This window comes from Bacillus rossius, chromosome 5 (assembly GCF_032445375.1).
Source record: "Bacillus rossius redtenbacheri isolate Brsri chromosome 5, Brsri_v3, whole genome shotgun sequence".
NCBI lineage: Eukaryota > Metazoa > Arthropoda > Insecta > Phasmatodea > Bacillidae > Bacillus > Bacillus rossius.
The window spans coordinates 12,333,796-12,360,826 of record NC_086333.1 but is presented as its reverse complement, the minus strand read 5'-3'; the positions used below and the strand labels follow the sequence as shown (position 1 = coordinate 12,360,826).

Sequence of the window (27,031 nt, the reverse complement as noted above, 5' to 3'; positions counted from 1 at the left end):
AAACAGATGTCAAGTACCTGGTACATACAGTATTGGTGTTACAATCCCAAAACCGTACAGCTACATCCATCTGCTGGCTCTGTGCTACTTTGTTTAGGGATTCATCAAAGCCTAAAGTAATCTTACTACATGTTTTCAACAGACCTTCTAGCTCATTCTTGAAGTATGGTGCTAGGCCATAAACAATTGAATATGCCATTTTAGTCCGGTGGAGTTGCATGCTATTGGCAATTTCACATGTTGGGAACATTTTCTTAAAGAGGCTGCAATTTCTTTCTGCTGAGCGTAAGGATGAGTGGTTTAGCACCGTGGATAAACACCAATAAGCCTCTGCCTTTGTAACACTGTCTTTAGTCAGCATTCTTTTCAGACCACTACCTTCAACTGTGTGTAAATGTGATTGTTGTATGTCAGGTGATTGAAATGGTGACGATTCAGATTTTTTGTTTACTGGCATGCTTAGTATGCTCACTGACTCACCAACTGACGTTTCTTGTCCAATGCTTATTTTACACGTATCTTGACTGGATGCATATGTAGACACAACTGATGAATCAAGTGCAAATGACGTAGAGGCATGTATAGCAGACGTAGAAGCGGTTGAAACAGATGTTGAAGCAGTAGATGCAGAAGCAGGTAAAGCAGATGTTGAAGCAGCAGATATGAAATCAGGTACAACAGATGATGCAAATGAATACATCAATGGTGGCGTTGAGTTCTGAACTTTAATTCTTGACGAATGGTCCTTTCCTTTGCTATGAGAAACCACCGAACTCCTACCCATACTGTCTATAGCAAAATGTTTGTTGCATACTTTGCATTTAGCTCTATACAAGTCGGTTGTAACAAGGGTTAGCCAAGTGAATTCTTGCTCCCACTTACTATTATATTTTATTTTGCCTCGTTGCGAACGCATTATGATTTATAGGAACTACAGACACTGGCGTCTATGTTGAAATGACACTAGTAAACTTGGCCTACATGACCAATACTAGACAAAAGTATCGAACATAACACAATGTGAACATCACTTACGCAGCATACGAGAAGCGTCACATAAAAATAAATAAATATTAAATTAATCACAACAAAGAAAATCACACTTTTTGTGGACTACACGTCTCTTTTGCAAATCTGTAATTCTAGTTAATTACCGCGCTGCGGAAAAATACTGTCATAACCCATCTCTCACGGCGCACTTAGTAGTATCAACACCTTTGTCTAGAGAATGTTAACAAAGAGTCCGAGGTTATCCCACGAAGAGTAACATTTCAACTGAAACAATTTAAACAGTGATCCGAGAGAAATATTGTGTTCTCTTTAAAAAATGTCCGTAAAACAGTAACACTACGGCCTATCCACCAAATCAACTTGCCAATGAACTGCGGTAACTTTTACCGCCTTTTGTTTCTCGCACCAAGAAACGACAATTCTCGTACTACATGCCATAAAATTCGTTCCCGTACAGATTACCACCCAAAGCTACCGGTTTAGAAGTGCCACTATTCTCTTACGTCCTACAATATTGGTACAGCACAGTAGCATCTAGCATTCCACCGAGCCGAGACATAACGAGCGTTTCCGAACATGGGCTTGGCTATCACAACGACGTTATCGTTTATCGTTTCGAATTCCCGGATGGAAACTTTCATTTCCCGCACATTCCCGTATGATAAAAAATCCCCGTACATTTCCCGTACTTCCCGTATTTTCCCGTCTGGTGGACACCCTGGGTTTGTGTGTCTGGGAGGGATGAGCTAGCCTTGAAGAATGTCACCGAGGGGAGGGAGGGGTGAGCTTATGCGTCATGAAGCCGCTGCTGCCAGCCAGCCGGGCGAGCATAGTGTGCGCCCATTCGCGTTGCAGAACCTACAGCTGCCATATTTTTAAAGGAAATGTCCCATTATTTTTTTGTTATTCTTACATGAATATTATTGAAAGTATTAAAGCCGACACAAAAATATGCTGTGTGTTAAAATTAACAGATTATAATGATCTTTCATTTCGTTTTATTTTTTAATTTTTTTCTGATTTTCACAATTTGGTCAAAATGTCCAATTTTTTGACGGTTCCTGAGAATGTATTCGTAAAATCACCGCTTCGTTAAATCCGGGGTTCGTGACATCGGCGTTCTAGTGTATTTAACTACGGCAAGCAGAAAACGTACATGTAAACTAACCAGTAAAAATAAACTATCTTTAGACATATTTTCTTTAGAGGTGGCCTGTAGGGCGACGGACTTGTCATGAAGGTTGAAGTGAGTTTAAAGCAAAGCCGTCTAGCATTGTGAGTGACAGCATCCTGCCATTGTACGGCTGGTTTCTTAACGAGTAGCGGTTTTGGGGAGGGGGGGGGGGGTGAAATGAACTGAATATTTCGGAAAACATCTATTACGACCCCTATTTCGACCCTACTCCTGGGAACCGTGAGGGGTCGTTTCAGAGAGGTTTGAATGTATAGTGCAAATATGGTAGCTATCATGCTTCTGTAGTAATTATGGCATCTACAAAGAATCTTTAGGTCTTTTTATGGTAATTATCTTGAAATAACTATTGGGTTTGAACTGTAGTTATGGTATCATCCATATTTCTTCGTAAGTTGTTGTTCATTTGTCCTTTCTTCATTTTTACGTGCGCCATTACTATTTGAGACAGGAACTTTCAGAAAAAATTTTAACGGGACTTTATATCACACTTTTAATAGCGTAAATGATGAGACCCCGGGATATTTCAACACTTTATACGGGAAAACCTACCATGCTGGATCTCGTAAGCGAGTTTTACTGTATTTTTTTCCGTAAATAGTAAAACACCGAATCCTTTGACGAATCCTATATCAGACCTGCCGAAGTTTCGAATCCCTAGGATTCGGCAGATATTGGATTCGGTCGCCCCATCCCTACAAATAACCCTTCTCTTCAGTTCAGTACATAAAACACAATTTTTTAATTTCTGTTTAAATTAAATCCACAAAAAATTTAAATGCTTAATGAACTAAAATAAATATCCTGCAATATGCTAAAAAAAAAAAAATTAAGGTACAGGTTTAATTCATAGAATAATACATAAAAATTATGGAATAATTGGGTTGTATTTTGAAATTATCTGAGAATGTATGCAACTTGGCTGCATCCAGACACATAGCAATATCACGAAGTATGGTCACAAAAACTAGTTTAGAGAATAATAACAAGAATTAAGTGCAACATTTGGAGTGATGCCAAATATCTGTGGTATTGTTGTGGTTTACTTCATACTACCACTAAAGCATAATGCAAGAAAGTGCAGCATGTTTCCCCCACCCCCCAACCAAGGGCGCCCATATGATAATTTGTATGGGGGGGGGGGGGGGGGCAGACTTAGGGGTATTAAGTATTTTTAATATTTTGCAAGACTAACTGCGGCTTATTACTAGCCATAAAATAGTTCCAGTTCTGACCCTGTTAAAATTTTTTTGTCCTATTACTAATATACTAGACCACAGTACTCATTCGCCATAACAAAAACTTTATTGGCTACTTTATTAATTAATATTAACTATTTTATTGAAACAAATGAATTTTTAGCAACACAAATGCAGGAATACAGTCCTTATATTTTTGCAGCATCTCGGGTACACGAATATCAAGAATACAGTCCTTCAACTAATTGCTCTCTTTACCCCTAAATAAATGTCGCGTACAAATTAAATTAAAATGATTATAAAGTTTAAAACGTGTTGGTCAAAAGATTTAACTTTGGGAGAGAAACAATTTTAATATGTTATCACAGTCAGAAAATAGTTGTTTTTAAATGTAACACCTGAACTACGCTTATAATTATAGTCAAAAATTGTTTCACAATTAAATGAATATTACTATGTTTCGATATGAATCATAATTGCTTATCATTTAGAATTAGCACAGATGGATTCAGTAGTTGATGACCATAAGTTTATTTAGTGATAGTAAAGCGCATAAAAAAATAGTTTATTATTAAACTAGAAAATTTAACCAAACAGTATTTAGAGGTTAAGGAATTAAGTGACAACAAAACCAATGAAAATGATCGAAAATTTCTAAATGCTGACACAACTCATATATCAGCTTTCCACAGAAGAGTTTAGTTCGGCACAATTAATCCACACAAAACAGCTGGACACTATGTCGACGCGTATTTTAAGAATATAAGAAGATCCAAATCACAGCATAATTTTTTTTTTCGTGTCGTGTGGTGCGGGCCCCCGTTTGTGGTGTGAGCCCATAGGCTACAGCCTAGATAGCCTGCGCGTAGATACGGCCCTGATAAACCCTTAAATAACATGTTCAGTACTTAACTTCAGAATAAAGAGTACACTAGAACCTCGATTTTACGGAGCCCGGACTCAACGAAGCCGCGATTTTACGAATACATTTTTCAGGAACCATCTAAAATGCGGAAAATTTGACACCAAAATATATTTAATAAAAAAAACACAATGAAAACATATAAAAATATTAATTAAACACAAAATTGAAAAGAAAAAATGGACTAGGTACACTTTATTTGTCGCAAAGTTCGAAATTTCTTCGACTGAAAAATTATGTCAAGGCCTTAAACATATTTATTTTACCGCAAATGAACTATACTCAACATTCCTTACCCATTCCAACATTTCCAGCTCGTGAGCATAGCAACTGAGCTTGAAACCATGTGAAGCATGAGAGAAAGAAACAATATTGAGTAGCTACTTCCTCTCCTTTCCGCTAATCTCCAGCAACCCATGCCATTATCTTGACATGTGTCGCATTCATTACCTTCGCTGCATCGGTTTCCCAGTAAACAACGCTCAAAAATGGTTAAGTGACGCAGCAAGTAGACGCGACGAGCGGATTTTAAACTAAGATTTTTTTAACTTACTGTACAAACAAATAATTCCCTATGGCTATCACAAATTCAAGGTCTTCTCGCACTAAAATGTACTGTGTTTTTAATGAATGTCTGTCGTTACAGAGCAGCGTTTTTCTTCACCAAATAAGCCTATGATTAGAGACCGTAAAAATTCGCGAATTCCTATCGAGACAGGCTGGAATCCAAACTCGTTTAGCTTAATGCTGCGTCAGTGATTGGACCGCAATTTACCTGAAGGACTCTGAGCCAATGGCGATCGCTCAACAAAAGAAGTATCGAATCATAAAAATCGCAATAAACAGGTGTCCCGAGTCGGTAGCCAATGACCATGTGATAGTTGCCCGAGTACATAGAGAATTGTGGAGTCTATCCTAGTGGTCATTGAAACTGCGAATTTTTCCAGTACCTACCTATGATCACTTTTATGAAACAATACAGGTGTACACTAAACTGTGTGCTAATTCTCCTCGATTATGTTACTAAAAGTACGTTCATTAATATTTTTCAAGCCTATCTGTTAAAGATTAACTGATAAATATGATAAGGTGAAGTCCATAAAAATGCAAGGCAGGGAATTCTTCCAGCTCATCAACCCGACCCTGGAAAGTCTCGTCTGTGTTCAGTCGTCTCTGGCAAGGAGTGGACAAGTTTGCAAACTCAAATATAAATTTATTTTAGTAGCACACGTCTTACGAAAAGGAAAGATATCCAAGAAAGGCATGTCAGTCAACCTACTGTCACCACACAAAAGTTAACATGATACAATGCGTGGTGCAATTGTGTTTAGTCGCTGAGATGTCACTTTTATATCACTCGTGCAATGAGGCAAGTTGTGGAATGCTAAAACAATAAGGGGAACGCAGGGGTGGGCAGAGGGCAGATGGCAGTCATTGTTTTTACTATTTAATATTATATATATACAGTAGAACCCGTTTATAGTGAACCCGCCTATAATGAATTCCCGTTTATAGTGAATTTCCGTCTCGGTCCCGGCAAAATGATGAGAGGTTATGTATTAATTTATTGGATATAGCGCACAACTTTTGTCAATGTTGATACGTTTTCCCGTGTACCACAAACAAATTTTGCCGACATAATGCACATTTATCTCAAATATTTTCATATAATTACAAGTATTTTCACAAAACGTCTATTCTGGATCACATTAACGTTTTTCTCCCCAATATGCTACTCTATTGTCCACTGTTCATAATATAAACAAGTCGTAATCGAGTGGCCTCGGTAGGCTACGTGTAGCCAGAAATGGTGCTCAGTTTGGTGAAAATAAAAAATAGTTTTCCCTGCATAGTTAAAGAATGGGCGAACGCGTGTACATTTAATAAGTTATCAAAATTAAACATAAATTACAGCCACACAAATACGTATGTACATTATAGCAGCAAATTCAATATTTTTACGTCTCATTTTTATCGTTCACGTTTCGGACATTTTGATCGAGTAAGGTTTTTAAGACTACCACTAGATAGAACTCTGTGGGCTAAATTTTTCCATAGAAAGTAAGAAATTTTCGTTCCAGCTTTAGCAACTGCGATACTAAATGATATGTAGTGATCTTTGATGCGCCAGACTCGTTATTTTTCGTTTATTTACTTTTGACGGTAAAAAGAATTTCGTGTTATTAAGCTGCAAATGTGCTTCAATAAGAAATACGAACATAAAAAAGGGTGAAAAACGCGTTAAAAAACGTAAGGCATTATCTGTGCGAGATAAAGTGGACATTATTAAAAAGGTAGACTCCAACCCCACTGTCCCGCACGTGTTAATATCAAAGGAACTGGGAATTGCAACATCCACATTAAATACAATATTAAACAAGCTGAACCATCTTCTTTCTCAAGCTGCGAATACGTCACAGAGTATTAAACCCCTGAAAAAAGGAAAATACGCCGATGTCGAAGAACCATTAATAGAAAGTTTGTACATGTGTAGTGTATTAAAAATAATATCTGCATTTGCTCATAAAACTGTTGCTTTGAGTATTTTCATTCGTTCTTTTCTTGGCTTAGGCCTATGTGTAGTTAAGATTATGCTTTTGAGTATGTATTGCCAATATAAAAGTTTTCCCAGATATAAAGTTTCCCCTCTATAGTGAACATATAAACTAGTCCCTTCAGATTCATTATAACAGGGTTCTACTGTATATTTATTCATTCCGTTCAGTAAATTATAACATGTATCTTCAGGGGGTGGGGTGTTTAAAATTTTATGAAGATAACGATTTTACGAATGCAATCCAAGCGACCGTGAGCATACGTAAAATCGGGATTCCAGTGTAAATTGCTTCCGAGTCTACTGAAGGTAGCAGAATCCTTATCCCTTTAAACACTTTTGAAGGGAAAAATTGGTTTTCCTCTAAACTCAAAATTCCAACATAAATTTTACGTTGTAGACTTTTCTGAACAATAATTCTTTATTGAGTAACTTTAAAGGTGTAAGCTTACCTTAAAAATTGTGAATATTCTGAGCGGATGTGACGAATGAGGAAAACTAAAAAACACTACATAATAACAATGGTTTTTATCTTTACACTTTTCACTGATTTATTTACACCTAAGTTATTTATACTGACTGAATACACTAAACTAAATCTAGACCAGATGCATAAAACTGTAGAACTAAAGACTATTGAAAAATCTCTGTTTTGAGATGTTATTTGTGAACATACACATTATTATGACGAAAAAGTAGCAAAACATTTCGCCGTCTACAAGCACATGTCAACTGTCACGTCGTCTAACTCTGACTGGTCTAAATCTGTTGTGTTGTGTTATCGCGTGAGCTTGGGTAGCATTACGAAGGGGAATGACTCGCCACGGGCGTTGCGCTTGAACAGCGTTTTCTCCCTGTACACAACACCTTATATCGCAGCAGCAGAAACTAATGCTTGAACTAACATAAAAAATGAAGTAGACATGTAAAAAACAATATACAATAATATCTTCCTGTTGAACCACTTATACATAATACCGAATTTAAATAATTTTCTTTAAAGTAAAACACTTGACTACACTATATTTTTTTTTCCTTCCCTGAAAGCTAAGGGGGGGCAACGGCCCCCCCCTGCCCACGGGTATGGGCGCCCTTGCCCCCAACCCATTTTATTAGCCAATCATACCCCTTTCGTCTGTGAGGTGAGAAAGTTGGTAGCAACTATGTTTGTGTATTAACTTAAGTGCTGATAATTCTATCAAAGTATTAATACAAGCTGAGTCAGGTCACAAAGTCTACAAGATAGGGTTTTTTCCAAGTGTAAGAAAATACATTTTGTAACATAACATAATTCCTGCCCCTAACTAACATAATAACATCATATTACGTCACTCACAATATTAATGAAGAAATGCTTTAAGTTATATTTTTCCTGCACTTAAAGTGACACATGTATGTTCTCCAGAAAGATTTCACAGCCCTGTGTCTCTTATTGGAAGAAGTCAGACACGTGAGTAACGGCAGTCTAACCTCCGAGAGCAGTGCCATGGCTTCGGGCGTCCACAGTGCATTGAACACTCTCAACAGCGACAGCAAGTGCGGCAGCAAGGGGACGACATGCGGGGCCGCCGGGTTGCGACACACCGGGTTCCCCGACTCTGTCTTCGCCACGACGAAGCCCCCACGAGCCGCCCTGTCGGGGTCCTCCGGCCACGAGCACCTCTTCACCACTGCCATCAGCAGGTTCACGCACAACACTATTTGCGAGCGGTTATGGCCTACAACAGATACAAGGAAAACCACCTCAACATTACTTACTGACATACATAATGAGATACAGTCAAAAGTCACAATGCTCACTTACTTATTATTAAAACAAAAGCCTTGTTATTTACCTGTCATAAAGGTAAAAAAAAGGTTTTATACTAAAAGATTTGCACATGATGGAAATTTCATAACTTAGATGAGACGTAAAACATTAAGTTTCTATCCGAGACAAGTTAATATGAGTAATGACAGAGGACTGATTCAATCAACTAAACCTTGTCTTTCAGAAGGATGATGCCTAAGTGTATTTCAAAAATCCTATAGAACAATTTAGAAACCAGATGATGATGTTTACAGAAATTGGGGGAAAAATGTAAGGAAGACATCGTAGAGATAGACAAAGGCTACAATATGTAAAACAGGTTAAAGCAAATGTAAGTATAAATAGTTTAGTACACAAATAAATTAGCACAGAACAGATATGAATGGAGAGTTTCAAGAAGATCACCAAGAATGAAGCAGTTCTGACACCCCACCCTCTTGGATTCAAACTCAGTGCACATGGTTCTGATACTTTACACTTATTCTGAAAATTAGTTTATTTTACCGTAATAACTATGTGTATTTAACAAAATACTCTCAATCAGAACTGTTTTTGATAACAAGGAATAATATGTCTTTACTGTTAAATAACAACTCCTGTTTCTGCAGTCTTATACATGCTTTCACACCTTCCAACATATCCAGGTGCCATTGTTGTGTATGAATAACTAACTGAAATAAACAAAATTAAAGCACACTTTACATGAAAAATCCAACTCATGAACATAATATAGTAACAAATTATATTGCGAGTGTCAAAATTATTAACTTTATTCAAAACTTAAACATTCAAATATAATTTACAATAACACAAAATGAATCACACTATTCTCACAAATCACATTTTAGTTGAATCTCGGATAACACAATTATTAAAGAAAAATACTTAGATTCACAAAGTTACTCGACTACGTGTGACTTTATATTTCGGCTTTACTCAGCGGCAAAGTGGACCAATAAGTTTAGTATACAAATTCAATCCAAAACAAAAATTATATTTCTCAAATTCAAACAATCTGCAACATAGGTATATCTGGTGTCAACTTCCAAAATTCAAAGCATTCAAATACATTAAACTATTATATTACAACTTAGCAAAGTTAACACTCAAAACAAATATGAGTTTATGGTGCTTTCATATAACATATACTCAGATGAACCGAACCAAATGACTACCATTAAATAGACATCCCAAGTAGTATGAATTGATCTTACCTGTCTAACAATTAAAATCAGCAAATCGATATGTAGTATTTAAAATTGATTAGTAATTTCTATAAATTGTTGTTACCTACACAAAATACTGTTAGATACGTCTATAACTTGTTTAGAAGACAATTAATACATCTTGTATTCATGCTGATTCTAATTCAATGTATTTGCGATGCTCGGTTATGACAAAACAAAGGTGCCCCTCCGACATCTGCAAATGAGTTGAAAAGGTTAACAAATTGCAGTTGACCTTATTGGACAAGCTGGTCTGCAAAATCGGCTGCTGAATCCCACATTTATCAGTCATGGTTTGGGACCTCGGAACGAAAACTGGAATACTCGGTCATTGTTTTCTTTCAGTTTGCCTCCGGATTTTCCTTATCAGATTTTTTGATTCAACTTTACCAAATTATTCAGGAAAATCGACGAAATTAAATTATTGGTGTTGAACTGTTATGTCATACTCTACAAAATTCTTATAGTAAAAATGTTGGTAGATTCTTGTGAAATCAATAGTTTCTTACATTTTCTTGAAAAATTGTTTTTCTGTAATAATATTCTTGTCTGCCTTTTAAATCACTTGTACCTCTTCAAGTTTATTTGTAGTAAAAATATTATTTCGATGGTAATAGAACTTCAATAATACTTTCTAATTTACAACAGGAATTTATTTCCAGCTATTAAGTCTTAGAATTCAACTAACTTCATAAAATAATATTTCCTGTTATGTTGTGTCGCGTTCCAAACCAATGTGTTTTTTTTTTTTTTAGAAACTCATACAGTTTTACATTTGTAACAACTGTTGTGATGTATGTCTATGAGAGGAAGTAAATAAGGAGAGGGTAGCCAAGATGGCCAGATGAAGCATGTGTTTATGTCTCGAGTTGGTTCACCGATCCCTTCCAATCCAATATATAACATGGCGCTGCGGACTAATTGTTTAGTATTTGAAGCTATAATTCGGTGGTATAAACAAGAAGAAAAAAAAATGAAGATTTTGGAGGACGGTACTGTAATCACGACGGAGAAGTGAACATAACCCAAACAAGAGATGGATGGGCTAAAACCACCGAAACCATTTAGCTTAGATGGGGATCTGGCGGTTAATTGGAAACGGTGGAAACAACAGTTCCAGATCTACATGACAGCCACAGGGGGCGAGAGCAAGAGTGAAGAGGTAAAAATCGCCACTTTATTACATGTGGTTGGTGAAGAGGCGCAAGACCTATATTATATACTGGATGTATCCGAGAAAAACAGGAAGGAGTATAAAACCGTTTTGCAGAGTCTGGAATCATACTTTCTTCCAAAGACCAATCAGAGTGTTGAGCGGCACAAGTTTAATAATCATGTACAAAGGAAAATGAAACGTTTGACTCTTTTATAACTGCACTCCTGGGACTCAGTGCTAATTGTGGTTACAAAGGCCAACAAGATGACATGATAAGAGACCGAATCGTGTGTGGAGTACGTGACACGCGTCTAAAAGACAGGTTATTAAGAGAACCAAATATGACACTTGCAAAGGCGGAACAGATATGCAAAGCGGCAGAACAAACGCAGGAGTTATTGAAAGCTATAGACAAAAAGGAAGCGGTGCATGAAGTTTACACGAGCAGCTATGCAGAAGAAGTAAGACAGGACACCTCAGCCAAGAGAGATGAATACCAGGGGAGGCTAAGACACAAAGGAATACAGATGGATATAGGGCTGGACAGTACAACAACAAGCAACACCGGCCCAACAACATTCACCACTCCAAAGGCAATGGCTATCAGCGTGGACGTGGAGGGAAGCAGAGGTTTCCTACAAGTAAGGCAACCTTTGGACAGAGAGAGTATTATCCAAGCAGTGAAGGTATGTACAATAAACATAGCTATGTAGAGCAAGGGTGTCAGAGGTGCGGACTGCAACATTCAAAATCTAGTTGTCCGGCGTTCAAGGAAATATGTAGAAAATGCAACAAACGGGGACACTTTGCACGAGTTTGTAGATCTAAATTTGTACATGAAATAAACAGACAGGGGACTGATGCCTATTGTGTGAATGATCTGATGTTAGGGTGCATTACTACCAATCAGTCGGACGAGGTTACAGGTGAAAGACAAGGACAGTGTAATGTGCATGGTAATGTAATGGATGTTCAATCTAGAGAGTGTAAAATTGGTGATGTGGAAACTGAGTGGTTTTGTAAATTGAAAGTGTCACCTAATCATTATGTCAACTTTAAAGTAGATACAGGAGCTCAGGTTAACGTTTTACCTGAGGACACCTTTCTTACGTTACAAAAGAGAAGTGATGCCTTGCTCACGTAAAATGTTAAACTCAAAAGTTATGCGGGTATTGAAATTCCTGTGATAGGCAAGTGTTTCTTACATTGTCATACGCCACGAGGACAGTCAGGGGTACTAGAGTTCCAGGTTATGAGAGTTAAAAATTCCATACCTATAGTAGGGTTGACTGGCAAAGGGTGGAACTCGTGGGTGCTCACCAAGACCCATACATCACAAGTCTGCTTTCACAATATAAAATTTATTTGAGGGTCTTGGAGAGATAAAAGTTGATCCACGTACCTTAGTGCTACGAGAAGGTAGTAAGGCACCAGCGGCCGTATTTCAGAGAATACCGTTCGCATTCCATGATAAGTTAAGGGAGGAGATTAATAGGATGATCAAACTTAAAGTACTGGAGAAAGTAGAGGAGCCAACCGATTGGCTCAATCCTATAGTAATTGTAAGGAAGCCATCAGGGGACATACGGGTTTGTCTAGACCCACAGTCTTTAAATGCAGCAACTATGAGAGAACACTGCAGGATGCCAACATTTGAGGAAGTCACTGTAAAAATGAAAGGAGCACAGTATTTCAGCACATTGGATGCAAATAGGGGTTTTTGGCAAATAGGCCTCACAGACGAAAGTTCAAAACTAACCACTTTTGATTCTCCATTACATGGAAGACATCGGTTTACACGCATAACGTATGGCTTGACCTGTGCTCCGGAATTTTTTTTACAGTGTCTTCAGCCAATTGTTCAAAGATCTGGAAGGAGTACAGGTGTATGTAGATGATGTTATAGTTTTTTGTGTTGATAGAGCGGAGCATGATCGAAGGTTGGAACAAGTTCTCAAACGAGCAAAACAAATGAATGTTACATTTAATCTAGAGATGTGTAAGTTTCGACTTACGGAAGTCAGGTATATTGGGCACATATTTGGGAAAGACGGCATTAGGACAGATATGGATAAGGTGAGGGCTATCTTAGAATTCCTGGAACCTAAAAACGTGACAGAATTACAAAGGTTCTCAGGAATGGTCAACTATTGGGGAAAATTTGTACCCAATCTTTCGGAAAAAAACAGATGTGTTACGTGGGTTGTGTCGAAAGAATCATGCTATTTGGTCTTGGAACGACCAACACCACACAGCATTTGAACACTTAAAAACACTTTTGACCTCCACACCTATCCTACAGTATTTTGATCATGAAGACAACGTAGTACTGTCAGTGGATGTGTCACAGAACGGCTTAGGAGCGGTTTTGATGCAATCAAAAGGCCCAGTAGTGTTCGCATCCTAATCACTATCTCCTGCGCAAAAGAATTACGCACAGATAGAAAAAGAGCTCTTTGTAATTGTGTATGGCTGTGAGCGATTTCATCAATACCTCTATGGCCGCAAAGTTTTAGTAGAGACGGACCACAAGCCTCTGGAGGCCATATTCAAAAAACCACTTGAAAAATGTCCTCTAAGATTACAAAGAATGAGAATTAAATTGCAGAATTACAACTTAAAGTTAAAATATGTGCGGGGTAAAGATCTCATAGTCGCAGATGCGTTATCAAGGGCAGGAGGTCCAGATGACAAACTAGAATTACACGAACAGAAAATAGCAGCTCATCAGGGCATGGTAGTGCATTTCATACAAGCAAATAAGGACATGGTGGAAAGACTACGGTTAGAAACCTTGAGAGATGAGACTTTGATCCACTTAAAGGCATCATAATGAATGAATGGCCTAAAGAGAGAACACAGGTAGAAGCTAACATGAGACCCTTTTGATCATACAAGGAAGATTTAACAGTACACGAGGAAATTATTTTTAAAGGCACACAGATAGTAGTTCCGCAGAGTATGAGACAGGATATGTTAGAGTCCATTATGGACACATGGGGATACAAAAGTGCAAATGGAGGGCCAGGGAGTGTATATTTTGGCCTGGAATGGCAAAGCAAATTGAAGATAGGGTAAGTAACTGTGCGACATGTAAGGAGGTACAGAACTTGAGTCCCAAGGAACCGATAGTCAGCAGAGAAATATCGAGTATGCCATGGCAAATAATAGCAGCAGACATTCTACATTTCAAGGGGAAGGACTATCTACTAGTAACTGATGCCTACTCAAAGTAGAGTTCAGTCAGTTAACGAGTCTCACATCAGGTCACATAGTGGGGCACTGCAAAGCTATAATGACGAGACGTGGAATACCGGAGGTACTTTATAGCGACAATGGGCCACAGTTTTCTTCACAGGGGTTTAAGGGGTTTGCACACAACTGGTACTTTACACATAAGACGTCTAGTCCTATGTACCCACAGTCCAATGGACTTGTGGGAAGGTATGTGCAAACAGTGAAAAATATGCTCAAAAAGGCAGTGAAGGACCGTAGAGATGTGATGCTGGCGCTCTTAGAATACAGAAACACACCAGTCGACAGTCACTTACAATCACCGGCTCAGAGGTTGTTTGGTAGACGACTAAGGGGATTAATGCCAAACTCAGCGAACATGCTTCGGTCACAGCAACAGCCAGACATACACCAGGACTTACTGGGCAAACAACAAAATCAGGAAAAATATTATAAGAGGGTAACAAGGAAGCTAGAGCCACTGGCGGTAGGGACCAATGTAGGAGTTAGATGTGGTGATGCATGGAGAAGGGGCAATATTGTCAGAATTCTCGATAGTCCCAGGGGTTACCGGGTGTGTCTAGAGAATGGGTATGAAGTTGAAAGGAACCAGAGACATCTAATGGATAATACTACTGGAAAACCTTTTGAAAGGATACGAGAGGAGATACCACAAGCTCAGGAAGATCAACAATCAAATAATCAATCACGCATGCAGGATGACGTGGTTCAGAATAGACCAACACAGCCTCTTGAGGATAGGAACATGGTAGATTTTTAAGGGTTTGATGAGACAGAAGTTGGACAAGGGCACGATTATAGAGAACAGGATTTTGGAAAATGACGTGAGGAAGGCATAGTAGAAAATACAGTAATGTCAAGGCCAGGAAGAGTAATAAAAACACCAGTGTACTTAAATGACTATGTACCTTAGATGTTGTGATGTATGTCTATAAAAGAAAGTGGATCAGAGTATGTTCAGTGTATTTACAGGATTAATTGTAAACACAAATAGATAAATTCTAATGAATGTAGAAACTGTAAAAAAGGGAGATGTTGTGATGTATGTCTATGAGAGGAAGTAAACAAGGAGAGAGTAGCCAAGATGGCCAGATGAAGCATGTGTTTTTGTCTTGAGTTGGTTCACCGATCCCTTCCAATCCAATATATAACAACAACCAAATATATTTTAACACAATACCAATTTGCTGTTTGTTTGATATTCCAAAAACTATGAAAAAATTTTAGACATCAAAACATGGATAGATAATTAAACTAAATAATCTAACAACATCAAAATCCATAAAAAAAAAAAACCATTTAAATTATCGTTCTTTTATATATGACTAAAGGCGCACAAGTGATATCTTTTACACCCTCTAGGATTCAAACACCATTCTCATAATTCTGACCCTCTGATCTTCTTGTATTCAAACACAGTGCATATAGTTCTGAACCTCTGACCCTCTTGAATAAACCTAATGCACATAGTATTGACCCTCTGCCCCTCTTGTATTTAAATTCAGTGAACATGGTTATGACCCCCTGACCCTCATGAATTCAACCTCAGTGCACATTGTTCTATCCCTCTGACCCCTCTTGGATTGAAACTCAGTGCACATAGTTCTGACCCTCTTACCCTCTTTGATTCTAACTCAGTGCACTAGTTTCTGACACACTGGTCTTCTTGGATTCAAACTCAATGTACATGGTGTGTGGTCCTGTTCAACGTGTGTTCGTGCCCTCACATGTTTGCATCCTTGCATGTTCCTGCCCTAGCCCATTAGTGCTCTCGCGTTTATTTTTATTTGAATGTATTCTTGAACCCGCGTGTTCGTGCTGTCACATGTTCGTGCCCTCTAGTGGTATGCCTTCGCATGGTTGTTCCCTCTCTATTTATGTTCTGCATGGTGTTCATTCTCTCGCGTGTCGTGCACATGCATGTTCGTGCTTTTGTGAATCCTGCTCTTTTGTGTTCCTAGCACTCTCATGTTTGTGACTTCGATTAGTAGTGCCCATGCGTGTCATGTCTTTCCTTGTCTTGACCTTTCATGTTCATGCCCTTGGATGTATTGCTCTCGCATTTCTGTTCCCTTTGGGTGAATTGCCCTTGCGTTTCTGTGTTCTCGCTTTAATAAGCCATCCCATGTCACTGCCCACGCATGTCGTGCTCTTTTCAGTCAGCAGTCACGCATGTTGTGCTCGTTTGTGTTTGTGCCCATGCATGTCATGCTCTTTTTTGTTTGTGTTCACGCATGTAGTGCTCTTTTGTGTCAGTGGCCCTCACAGGTCAATGGCCCTCGCATGTCAAGTGCAGTACCCACACATGCCAGTTGCAGTGAACTTGTGTGCCAGTTGCAGTGCCCTCACGTGCAAGTGGAAGTACCCTCGTGTACCAGTGCTCTTGCATGTCAGTGCCCTCGTGTTCTGTGCCGTCACATGCCAGTACCCTTGCCTTCCATGCCCTCGCATGACAGTGCCCTCATGTGCAAGTGGAAGTGCCCTTGCGTGTCAAGTGCCCTCACGTACCGTGTCCTCTCCTTGCGTGCCAGTGTACTTGAGTGCCACTGCTCTCACGTATCAATGCCCTCGTGTGCCAGTGCCCTCGTGTACAAGTGCTCTTGCATGTCAGTGCCCTCGTGTTCTGTACCGTCACGTAACAGTGTATTTGCATGTCAGTGCCCTCTTGTTCCGTGCCCTCATATGCCAGTTGCAGTGCCCTCACGTGCAAATGGAAGTTCCCTCTCGTGCCAGTGCTCTTGTATATCAGTGCCCTCACGTGCCAGTGACCTCGCGGGTCAGTACCCTCACGTGCCAGTACCTTCACGTTCTGTGCCCTTACAGTTGTGTTATGTGCCCTCACGTGCCAGTACCTTCACGTTCTGTGCCCTTACAGTTGCGTTATGTGCCCTCACGTGCCAGTCCCCTCAGGTTGAAGTACCCTCGTGTTCCGCAGCCTCACGTTCCAGTGCCCTTGCGTGACAGTGCTCTCGCGTGCCAGCGCCCTCTCGTTCCGTGCCCTCGCGTGGCAGTGCTCACGTGTCTTGTGTCCTCGTGTGCTTGTGCCCTTGCGTGCCACTGCCTTCATGTGCCAGTGTACTTGCGTGCCAATGCCCTCACGTTCCCGTGCCCTCTGCAGCCAGTGCCCTTGCGTGTATGTGCCCTCGCGTGTTAGGGTATTCACACATAACTTAGAAAAACACAAAATTTAGAGCCACACAATGCCAAACCACACAACTTAGAAAGACATAACTTAGAAACACATAATGTCAAATCTTGTTAGTAAGCATTTTGGTTGAGGAGGCGTAAGTATATTGAAAGGGCATTAATGAGAAATATATTTTTTTTACACGCCCTACTTTCAGAGCTGCATTCTTGTAGCAAAATAGCAATTTTTGCATTTAGTTTGGATCTCTCTGTATATGTGGTGCTGTCAGTTCCACACATAGCTAAATTAACATCAGCTGATGGTTTGCCAACAACATCTGAAAGAAAAAATAATTTGATTCAGTCTTCCATGAATAAATTAAAATTTGTGTAAATAAAAAGTATTTTTGTTTGTATTTAATTTCAACTATGAACGTTATGCGAATTTAACTTTTTTTTACTAAATAAACTTCGCAAACTTATTTTACTAAATTCAGGTAACACCAAGAACATTCTTTTAACATAACTTTTCCATCTCTAATAACCTCATTGCTGTCAAGACTTTAAGGCGAAATAAAAAGATAATTATATTAATTAAACGTTTAGTATCTCATTTACTGTTGTTGTTGCATCATAACTAAATCTGCTTTTTTTAGTTACATTGGTGCCAATTAGTTAATATGACATATTTACATTTATTAAAAAAAGTTATCAACTTAATTTCTTAAAAAAATGCTTAGGTATAGGATTTATGTTAATTGTTTGAAATAATAACACTGAGTGTGAATGCAAGTAATGTATAGAGAACAGAAATGTTAATGTTAAGACATGGCCACATGGGGTAGTAGTTAAATTCTTAGAAATATATTAGTTAAAAGCCATTGCAAATTTTAGATCTAACCAAGAAACAAACTAATTAAATTTTCCTTTTACAAAAAGTACAAATTAAGGTGCTATTTTCCTGTTAATTTTCAGAATAATACTACACAAGCATTGCTTACAGGATATGCAGAAAATGTTTAGCCAGACAGCTGGTTTCAAGTGACAGCGAGATCACTGGAGACGTACGCTGTGTACATCAGAAAACCTTGGGGTAGAAAAAAAAATTTACATTGATGAAAAAGAATCTGAACTAGAGCCCTCCCGATTGTGCTACCTCATTCAATCATATGTAAAGCATTTTTGAGTAACTCACATTAGTTAAAGTGTTATAAAGAATTATTTGCATGGGTATTTTGTTTAATTTTGAAAAGTTTTTACAATTTTTTTGTTACTTTAATTAATTTAATTGTTTACACAACTTATTTTCAATTTTTTGACTATATAACAAAATTATGATTAAAATATGCATAATTTTTAATGTGCCACTACATAGTTATTTATTAATCTTTTTGACTGACTGAGGTAATAATTCGGCAAGGGTATTTCCCGCTTGTATATTTATTACCTCAGATTTCTAGAAGTATGGGCAAAATGATTTTTTTCTGTTCCTTCGGCACGCAGAAGTTTCGGTTGAGTTCATATTTCAGCGTGACTCATGCGGCCGAAAATGTCGCTCTCTGTTGGCTGTCCAGATTTCCACTCTATATTGTCGGTGTGACCTGTGTTACATCTGAATCATTCATTTAACTCTCTCTTTCTCTGTCGTGGTCTTTCCCTCCTATCACGGAAGATTGTAGTGTATTTATATATGTGGGCCTGACTCCATCGGAGGTAACGGGATTGGCCTCTATGGAGAATGTGATTGCTCTTTTGAGGTGTCGGAACTGTTGCCAGTTCTAGTATCCGAGACATGACCCAACAGGCCCACAGAATGGGTACTTGGATGCGAATGTATAGCCTCTCCGCACCAATGGCAATCCTCTGCCTCCTCGTGGCACCGATGAGTGGTTGTAAAACCAGCAAAAGAGGACAATGCCGGGCGTAACTCCGCCTCAGGTATCCTCAATTACCTGAATGAGACCAGAGTTGGAGAAGGGGCAATTCTGTGGGCAACAGCAGAGGCGCTTGATACCTTCCCAGGGGGATCGACCGCCGAGCCCTGGTGGTGAGGCCCAAAAGGCCAGTCTCTGTTTAGAGACATTGCCTAATGGAATGGCTTCTGTCTGTTGTGGTGGGTTAGGGATGCCACTGGGCCATGCGGCTGTGAATCTGCTCAGCACACGGATCGGTGGGCAACCCACGAAGGGGGTCGCGCAGTCCCTCGATTTCCCTTCTGAGGCTATCCTGTGGGTCTAGCCTACACTGGTTAGTCGTCTGTGTTCAGTTACAACCTGGCTGTAATGCTGTAAATCTCCAGAGGTCATAGGGAGATCGGTAGAGAGACCGAGGTATGCACTCCCGAGGTCCTCTCGTGGCTGACCATCACGTAAGACAGCATCACCAAAATTGGTGGTAGTACGGGGTGGTCCCTTTTATTGGTTGAGGTTTTCTTAACAGCCCTGGACCATGATTGGTGTCGGCTTTGTACTTGGCAGTGGTGCCCTAATCGCTTAGGGCAAGCTTGGAGTTGGGGTTCCCTAGCCTCGTGAAAAGCTGACGCAGTGAGCGGCGAAACAGCAACGGTTACTAGCCTGGTATACTGGGAGAGGTTGGATATGCCACGACCAGACCACAGTTATTTTGGGTGTTTTGAGGGGTCCCAGGATGAGGTGGGAGATCGGAATGCGGCGTCAGTAGCGCCGAGTTTAAGGGCTTGGGACTCAGCCAACTGTGTGGTTAGCCAATTTCTGATTGCGTGTAACGGCGTGATCCATTAACCACGCTCGTGGGGGCGCGGGGCTTTGGCGCCGGGTTAACAAAGAAAAAATACCCAGTTTTTGATGGTATGTAATGCCACAGAAAAAAAGAAACCCGGAATTAAAGGGACATAGAAAACCCTGGAGGGCTTATGCTAAGAAGGGTCCACGAGCTTCTTTCTTTCTTTCTTTCTTTCTTTCTTTCTTTCTTTCTTTCCCTCCCATCATGTAAGATTGTAGTGTATTTTATCTATGGAGTTTTAGGTCTCCAATGCCTTAGCAAATAAGAGATAATGTATCTACTATGACAGTTGATCCTTAATTTTTAGTAATGTGTTGACGAGACATTTTTTAATCCAGCAAATCTACATTAATTTGCTTTTCGCACCATAAACTTTAAAATGATGATTATTTTAATGGTTTTATGAAAAAAAATTTTTTTTAATATATATATATATTATTATTTTATTTTATTTTATTATTATTATTTGAGTGCCTACCAACAGTCAAAGCCTTTAACAGGTAGGCACTTAACAAATATTACATAAAGAAACAACAATAACATACACAAAACACAATGATAAACACAACAATAAAAATGGGACAACACAAACATAAACACATGACAAAGGACCCTTATAAGATTAAGTAGCTAAATTTGTCAAATTTAAATTAATTCTTATCAATGATATAACAATAAAACATTATTTACATCAGAAGTTATCTTAACTGCAAGAAAATTAAGAATTCAAAATATCTTTCATAGAGAATTTTGCCCTTTGGAAAGGGTCTAAATCTTTCAACATATCATTACAATTATCAGTACACCGTTTTGATAGCTAATTTTTTATGTGATACGTTCGAAAGGGTCGCATTGTTCTATGATTGAATGAAGGAACTCGAAGACCAATTTTGTTTAATATTTCAGTGCTGTGGTAAACATTTATAAAACAATTTATTACAAAAACAGTATCAGAAACTTTCCTTCTAAACTGCAGTGTATGCGTGTTCAGGGTTTCAAGGATTAGATCGTAGTTAAAATTCTCTGAATTATCATCTATTAAATGTTTGTTATAAATGTATCTGAACAATTTCTTTTGTATATTTTCAAGTCTATTTGAGTCAGTGGTAGTTATAGAGTTCCAGATAACAGAGCCATACTCTAATCTCGATCTTACTAAGGTAAAATAAAGACTAATTACAGAATCAAGAGAGCTAGCCAAATAAGTTAAATATTTTATAAGCCCAATTATTTTGTTTGCACTTGCAATTAAATTATCCACGTGGTGATGAAAGTAAAATTTTGAATCTAAGAGAATACCTAGATCACGCATACAATAAGTTCTCTGTATCATGTTGTTGTTTATTACATAGTTAAAATTTTCTGTATATGTTTTCCTAGAATATGATATTATTTTAATTTTCTTAAGATTTAATTTCATTCCGTTAGTTTGACACCACTTAGTTACATTATTTATATCTTCTTGAAACAATATACAATCACTTGGTGTTCTAATGGTACTATATATTTTTTGATCATCTGCATAGAGCAAAGCTCTCGAATGCTGAATAACATTAACTATGTCGTTTATAAAAATTACAAATAAGTAAGGTGATAAGGTTCCACCCTGAGGAACACCAGACGGTGCATTAAAAGATGAAGATAAAGTGCTACAAATACGAACAGCAAAGGATCTTTCATTTAGATAGTTACAGAACCAATTAGTGTAGGAGGCATTCAAACCAAAACTAGTTAATTTATCTACAATTAGAGAGTGCTTGCATGTATCAAATGCTTTACTTAAATCGAAATATATAGCATCCACTTGTTTGCGGGATAAAATTTCGCCGTACGTATAATTAACAAACGCAAATAAATTTGTGATCGTAGTTTTACCAGGTACAAAACCGTGTTGACTATCCGCTATTAAATGGGAAGTATGAAAAGAAATATGTTTATGTATACCTAATTTTTTCAAAAACTTTAGAAAAGCCACATAAAAGTGATATCGGTCTATAATTAGTAACTAATTGTCTATCACCTTTTTTTAATACTGGGACAACAATAGCTTGTTTCCATAATTTTGGATAGATTCCAGAACTCAGACTTTTATTGAAAATGTGAGCTAATATAGGTACTAATATCTCCTTGCAGCCTTTAATAATAAAGTTGGGAATACCATCTACTCCTGCTGATTTGGTTGATTTTAGACATTTAATAGCCCAAAGAACGCGGCTGATTGTAATGATAGGTGGCATTAAGTTAGTTTCATACTTATGCGTTTGTGGTTGGAACTGCACATCACGTGGCTGATCATAAACTTCAGCAAAATGTTTACCAAAGGAATTGGCAACAGCAGCTGGATCACTTAATAGTACGTTATTTTCGATAACTTCAAGAGACGGTTTGTAACCTTCCTTCATAATTTTAACATAGTTCCAGAATTTAGATGGGGATGATTTTATTTTGTTATTTATATTTTCAATCCATTTGTTTTTATCTGATTTAATTTTTATTTTCACTAGTCGTCTTAAGTCTGAAAATTTATGGTACTGAATTTCATTATTTGTTTTTTTGTACTGCCTAAATGAGTGTTCTTTGCGTTTCAAAAGATAAATAAGTTGTTTCGAAAACCAATGTGGGTATTTAGATTGAAATTTTGTTGAGAGAGGAATACAATGTTCCAATGCATTTACCATATTATTTGTTAAATATTCAACCATATCATTTACATTGTCCATATGATAAATACAATCCCAATTTAATTTTAGTAAAATCTCATAGAGAGAAAGGTAATCACCTTTACTGTAGTTCCTGAAGCTGGATTGATAATTAGGGTTATTAGAATTATCTTTATTGGAATAAGTTTTAATATATATATATTATTTTAAAAGTAAAGACTGTTGATGTGATCAGGACAAAAATTTTAACCTATATATTTGCACACAGATAATTATTTAAGTGACTTTATAAGATAATTTTTACTAGTTCATTACCAAGAGTAGATTGGGGAGGGGGTGAGTCATTTACCAGTGAGATAACTAAAATGTTTCTTGAAAAACTTGCTGTGTCAAAAATACTTAATGAAATTTAAGTGGCATGAATCACGATCACATGATGGTTTAGTGTTCTCTATAGTATTTACCTTTCACAGTTAAGTTCCCTGGTGAATTTTTTGATTGTTGTAAGCTGTTCTCTGTTCATCTTTCTACCTGGAAATGTAGTCATTAATTAATAAAAGAGAAATAAAAATATTATATTTCATGAGATATTTTATGTAGCTTTCGTAAACAAAGTTTTTTTTGCATGTAAAAATTGAAAAAGAAAAATTAAAAACCATATCAACATAAAAAAAAGCTTAAAACAAGGAGAGTGAGAGGGAGACCATCGTTTTAATTTTTCTTTACGAGTCTGCACAATCTGGCGTACCCCTATCAGAATATCACGCTACGCCATTGGTTAACATATTTACATATGTTTACAGTTTTACTTGGCTGCCAAAATCTGATATAAGCGTAAAGAAATATATTTTTATTCAGCAAATTTGTAATCCTTTTGATTATTTAAAATTTTAGAGAAATAATGTGTCATAAAATATAAAGGACATAATCCAGATACACAGTTCTATAAACAAAATTAGACTATAGCTGTTAATAGCAAAATAGTACTAAAAAGCGGGAATATTTACAAGAGGACAGGAGTGTTCAGTTAGGATGTAGGCAGGCAATGCCGAGGGAAGCCATCAAAGTCGTGGGCCCACACCTCCCCTGAAAGCTGCGCCCAAGTCCCTGCAGGTGGACTGTGGATCTTTAAGCCTCAGGTGTCATTACTGTGACTCATTATTATGGTGGTCGCATTATGATGGGAGCGAAAAAAAGTGACTACATTTCTCCTCGTCATAAGTGTGGCGCCTTACATAGGGTGTCTTAACTTTGAAGCTGCAAACTCGTATTGTATAATTTACACTAGTTGGCGTTACTGACACTTCAATTTTGTTCACTCTTAAAGTCTTGTGATCTAGTCATCATGGCAACACACTAGTCAGCTGATCAATAACCACAAAATACTATTGATTTGTAACAATAACAGTTGTAGTAGTTACAGTTCTAAAAAGTGTAAAATCGTAAATGCAAAAATCTCTATAAAATATCTCGTTATATATTTTATGTTATTTTTTGGGATTTACTGGTTTCGATTTTTTATTAGATTTAACTACTCAATGCTGACACTAATGGGTTATAGCATATAATGATTTCAAAGTGCTAGTACTGTTATCTTATATGTAATGTGGCATTTTTCATCAGTGTTACCCTTCATTAACTAGTAATATAAACATATTAACTAGTGTTGTTTTGTCTTATATTAACTGGTTTTATTAGCAGCTGAAAATAAATATTAAGACCTTTCCTTTGAAAAATGTAAAACTCCTTTTAATATAATTTGAGTATTGTCAACAAACAAGTGTAATTGCGTCTTCATATCATAATGAATGCTTAAAACGAAGTAGAATATGTGTGCATGCTCAAAGGTTTTTATAATGAATAAGGAGTTCACTTCAGTATGCATTCAAAATTAACCTTTTTTTCATATATTTCGTATGCCATATCACAAAGTTTTAGGATAAATTTACTGAATAGCGGTTCCTGGGAAACAAGGCGAATAGTAACTTCCACTTAAAGTTTTATATTAGCCTTATTTCCAAGAAGCCGCTGTTTACAAAATTATTTTATTGGAAATGTATCCAAACTTTTGTGTTCCAATTTTTATATAACAGTCTATATATGCAATTCTAATTAAGTTATTATTCTCCATAAGATCACCTAGGAGTACTTAGTTCTTCGGTATGACTAGGTTAATTTTATTTCCCAGCAATATGTTCTATAATATTTAGTTGAGTGCTGGTAAAAGGGTCTGTCGTAACTTCACGTAGTCTAGCATTTGGGAATAACTGATTTTTTTACAAGCATCTTTCTGTTTGATTTGTACAAAAAATTTCTCTGAAGATGGTTTTTTATATATACAGTAGAACCCCGATTTAACGAAGTGCTATGGTTACCGAAAATGTTTACTCTAAATCGATGTTTCGTTAAATCCGATTTACCGATTTTCAAAGACCCCCGCACTCATAATCGCGTCCCTACGTTTCCATATCGTAGACAGGGTCGACGCTGATATCTTGTGCTGCCTTGCTATCTCAGACTTTGTCAACTTTCCATCTTCAACGTTTTTGATCTCGCTCGTACGGCCCCCGGTTCGTACGTACACCTCGGTCGTACATACAGATTTTCAGAAACCGTGAAAAATGAGGCATAAAATAAAATAAAAAGTTTAAAAATATGTAAAGTGTAAGAAATATGTTAAAGTTTATTAAAATACAGTCGCAACCTGCAGCGTTTATAACAAATACGAAATGCATACACATTGCGTCGTCACAGTAAAAAATTAAAAAAAGAAATGGCCGCAAATTGATGGACATTTACCGTCAATAGCGCGCCGTACGCGGAGAAAGGTTATTGTACTCGGTCAGCTGCTGTTACGGCGCGGCGTGGCCGCCGGCTGGCTCTCTTTGTTCGCTGAGCTGCGCAGCACTTATAAAAAACGTATTCCAAAAACTAAACACCGCGCACAAAGCTCTTACTGAGAATAATAGAGCTCTAGCAAACCGTATGTATTCGGTACTGAGTAACGGGTGCGCCATCTAGTAACGAGTAACGAAACGTTACACACGGCTGCATCTCGTTACTCGCATTTTTCGTATGTTTTACGCATGCGCGCGCATATTCGATGAATTTGCATTACAAAGAACAATGTTTGTTTATTAAGTAAAGTATAATTTGGAAATTCGTCGTCAAAGTTTTTTTATTGTTTATTAAAGGTATTGTGTGTGTAGACAAAGTTTGAGATAGGAACAGACACAAGGTAAGAAAGTATTGTTTACAAATTAGAAATATGTATGTTCTTGTTTTTTATTATCGCGTATTTTCACGGTTTTTTGTTCTTATCTTAAAAGAGATAATACAAAAAAAGCCACTCTAATGAGATTTAATTGTTTATTGGTTAACAAAACTGTTAATTATCAAATATTGTTAATTGTTTGTATTCTATTTATTATTATTATTTACGCGACGTCATACTGTACGCGTACGCAATACGACTCAATTTGTTGCTGCAACATAACATAGCATGTTATGCGGTATCAAAAGTAACGAGTAACGTAACGTGATACGATAGTAACGAGTACTAATTACTATAGTAACGAATACATACGGGTACGCTTTCTTTCGTTACTCTTACACCTCTATAGAATAATGATAATGGCGTATTGGTGTGACGTGGTCACAAGTTAAATCAACCTGGAGGATGGGAAAGGGAATATTTGGAAACGTGTGATTATTGGCTAGCACTGTTACTATGCGGGCGTGATAGATAACATGGTGAGTCAAGCCAGGGATAGACAAGGGGGAGGGGGATGCGGACAAAGAAACCCTTCATGACGTCATGTGTCGCGGACAGTCTATCTATCCAGGCGCGCGCAATGGCACGCACCTACGCAATTCAGTTACAGCGCCCGGAGTTTTTAAGCTATTTGAACAATTGTTTTTAATTTTTTCGTATTTGGATAGATGATGCAAAGGCACATATTAATATATAGTACCTCCATTCTATTACTGACACCACAGAGTGTATTTTTTAATAAGATTCCATTACAATTTACTTTCATTTTTTGGGAAATCTATATTATTATTTTAATAAATTGGTGTTTTTTGATGGTTCCTGAAAACCTTTACGTTAAATCGCTGTTTTCGTTAAATCCGTGTTCGCAAAATCGGGGTTCTACTGT

General features: G+C 37.6%; 1 protein-coding gene across 1 annotated transcript in view; it reads right to left on the bottom strand.

Annotated features, from left to right (window-relative positions):
• LOC134531594 (exportin-5) overlaps positions 1 to 27,031 on the bottom strand; it is a 298,110-nt gene that overhangs the window by 131,880 nt on the left and 139,199 nt on the right. Inside the window, exon 11 of the mRNA XM_063367321.1 lies at positions 8,349 to 8,596. Within this exon, the coding sequence (XP_063223391.1) occupies positions 8,349 to 8,596 (248 nt within the window). The remainder of the gene's footprint in view (positions 1 to 8,348; positions 8,597 to 27,031) is intronic.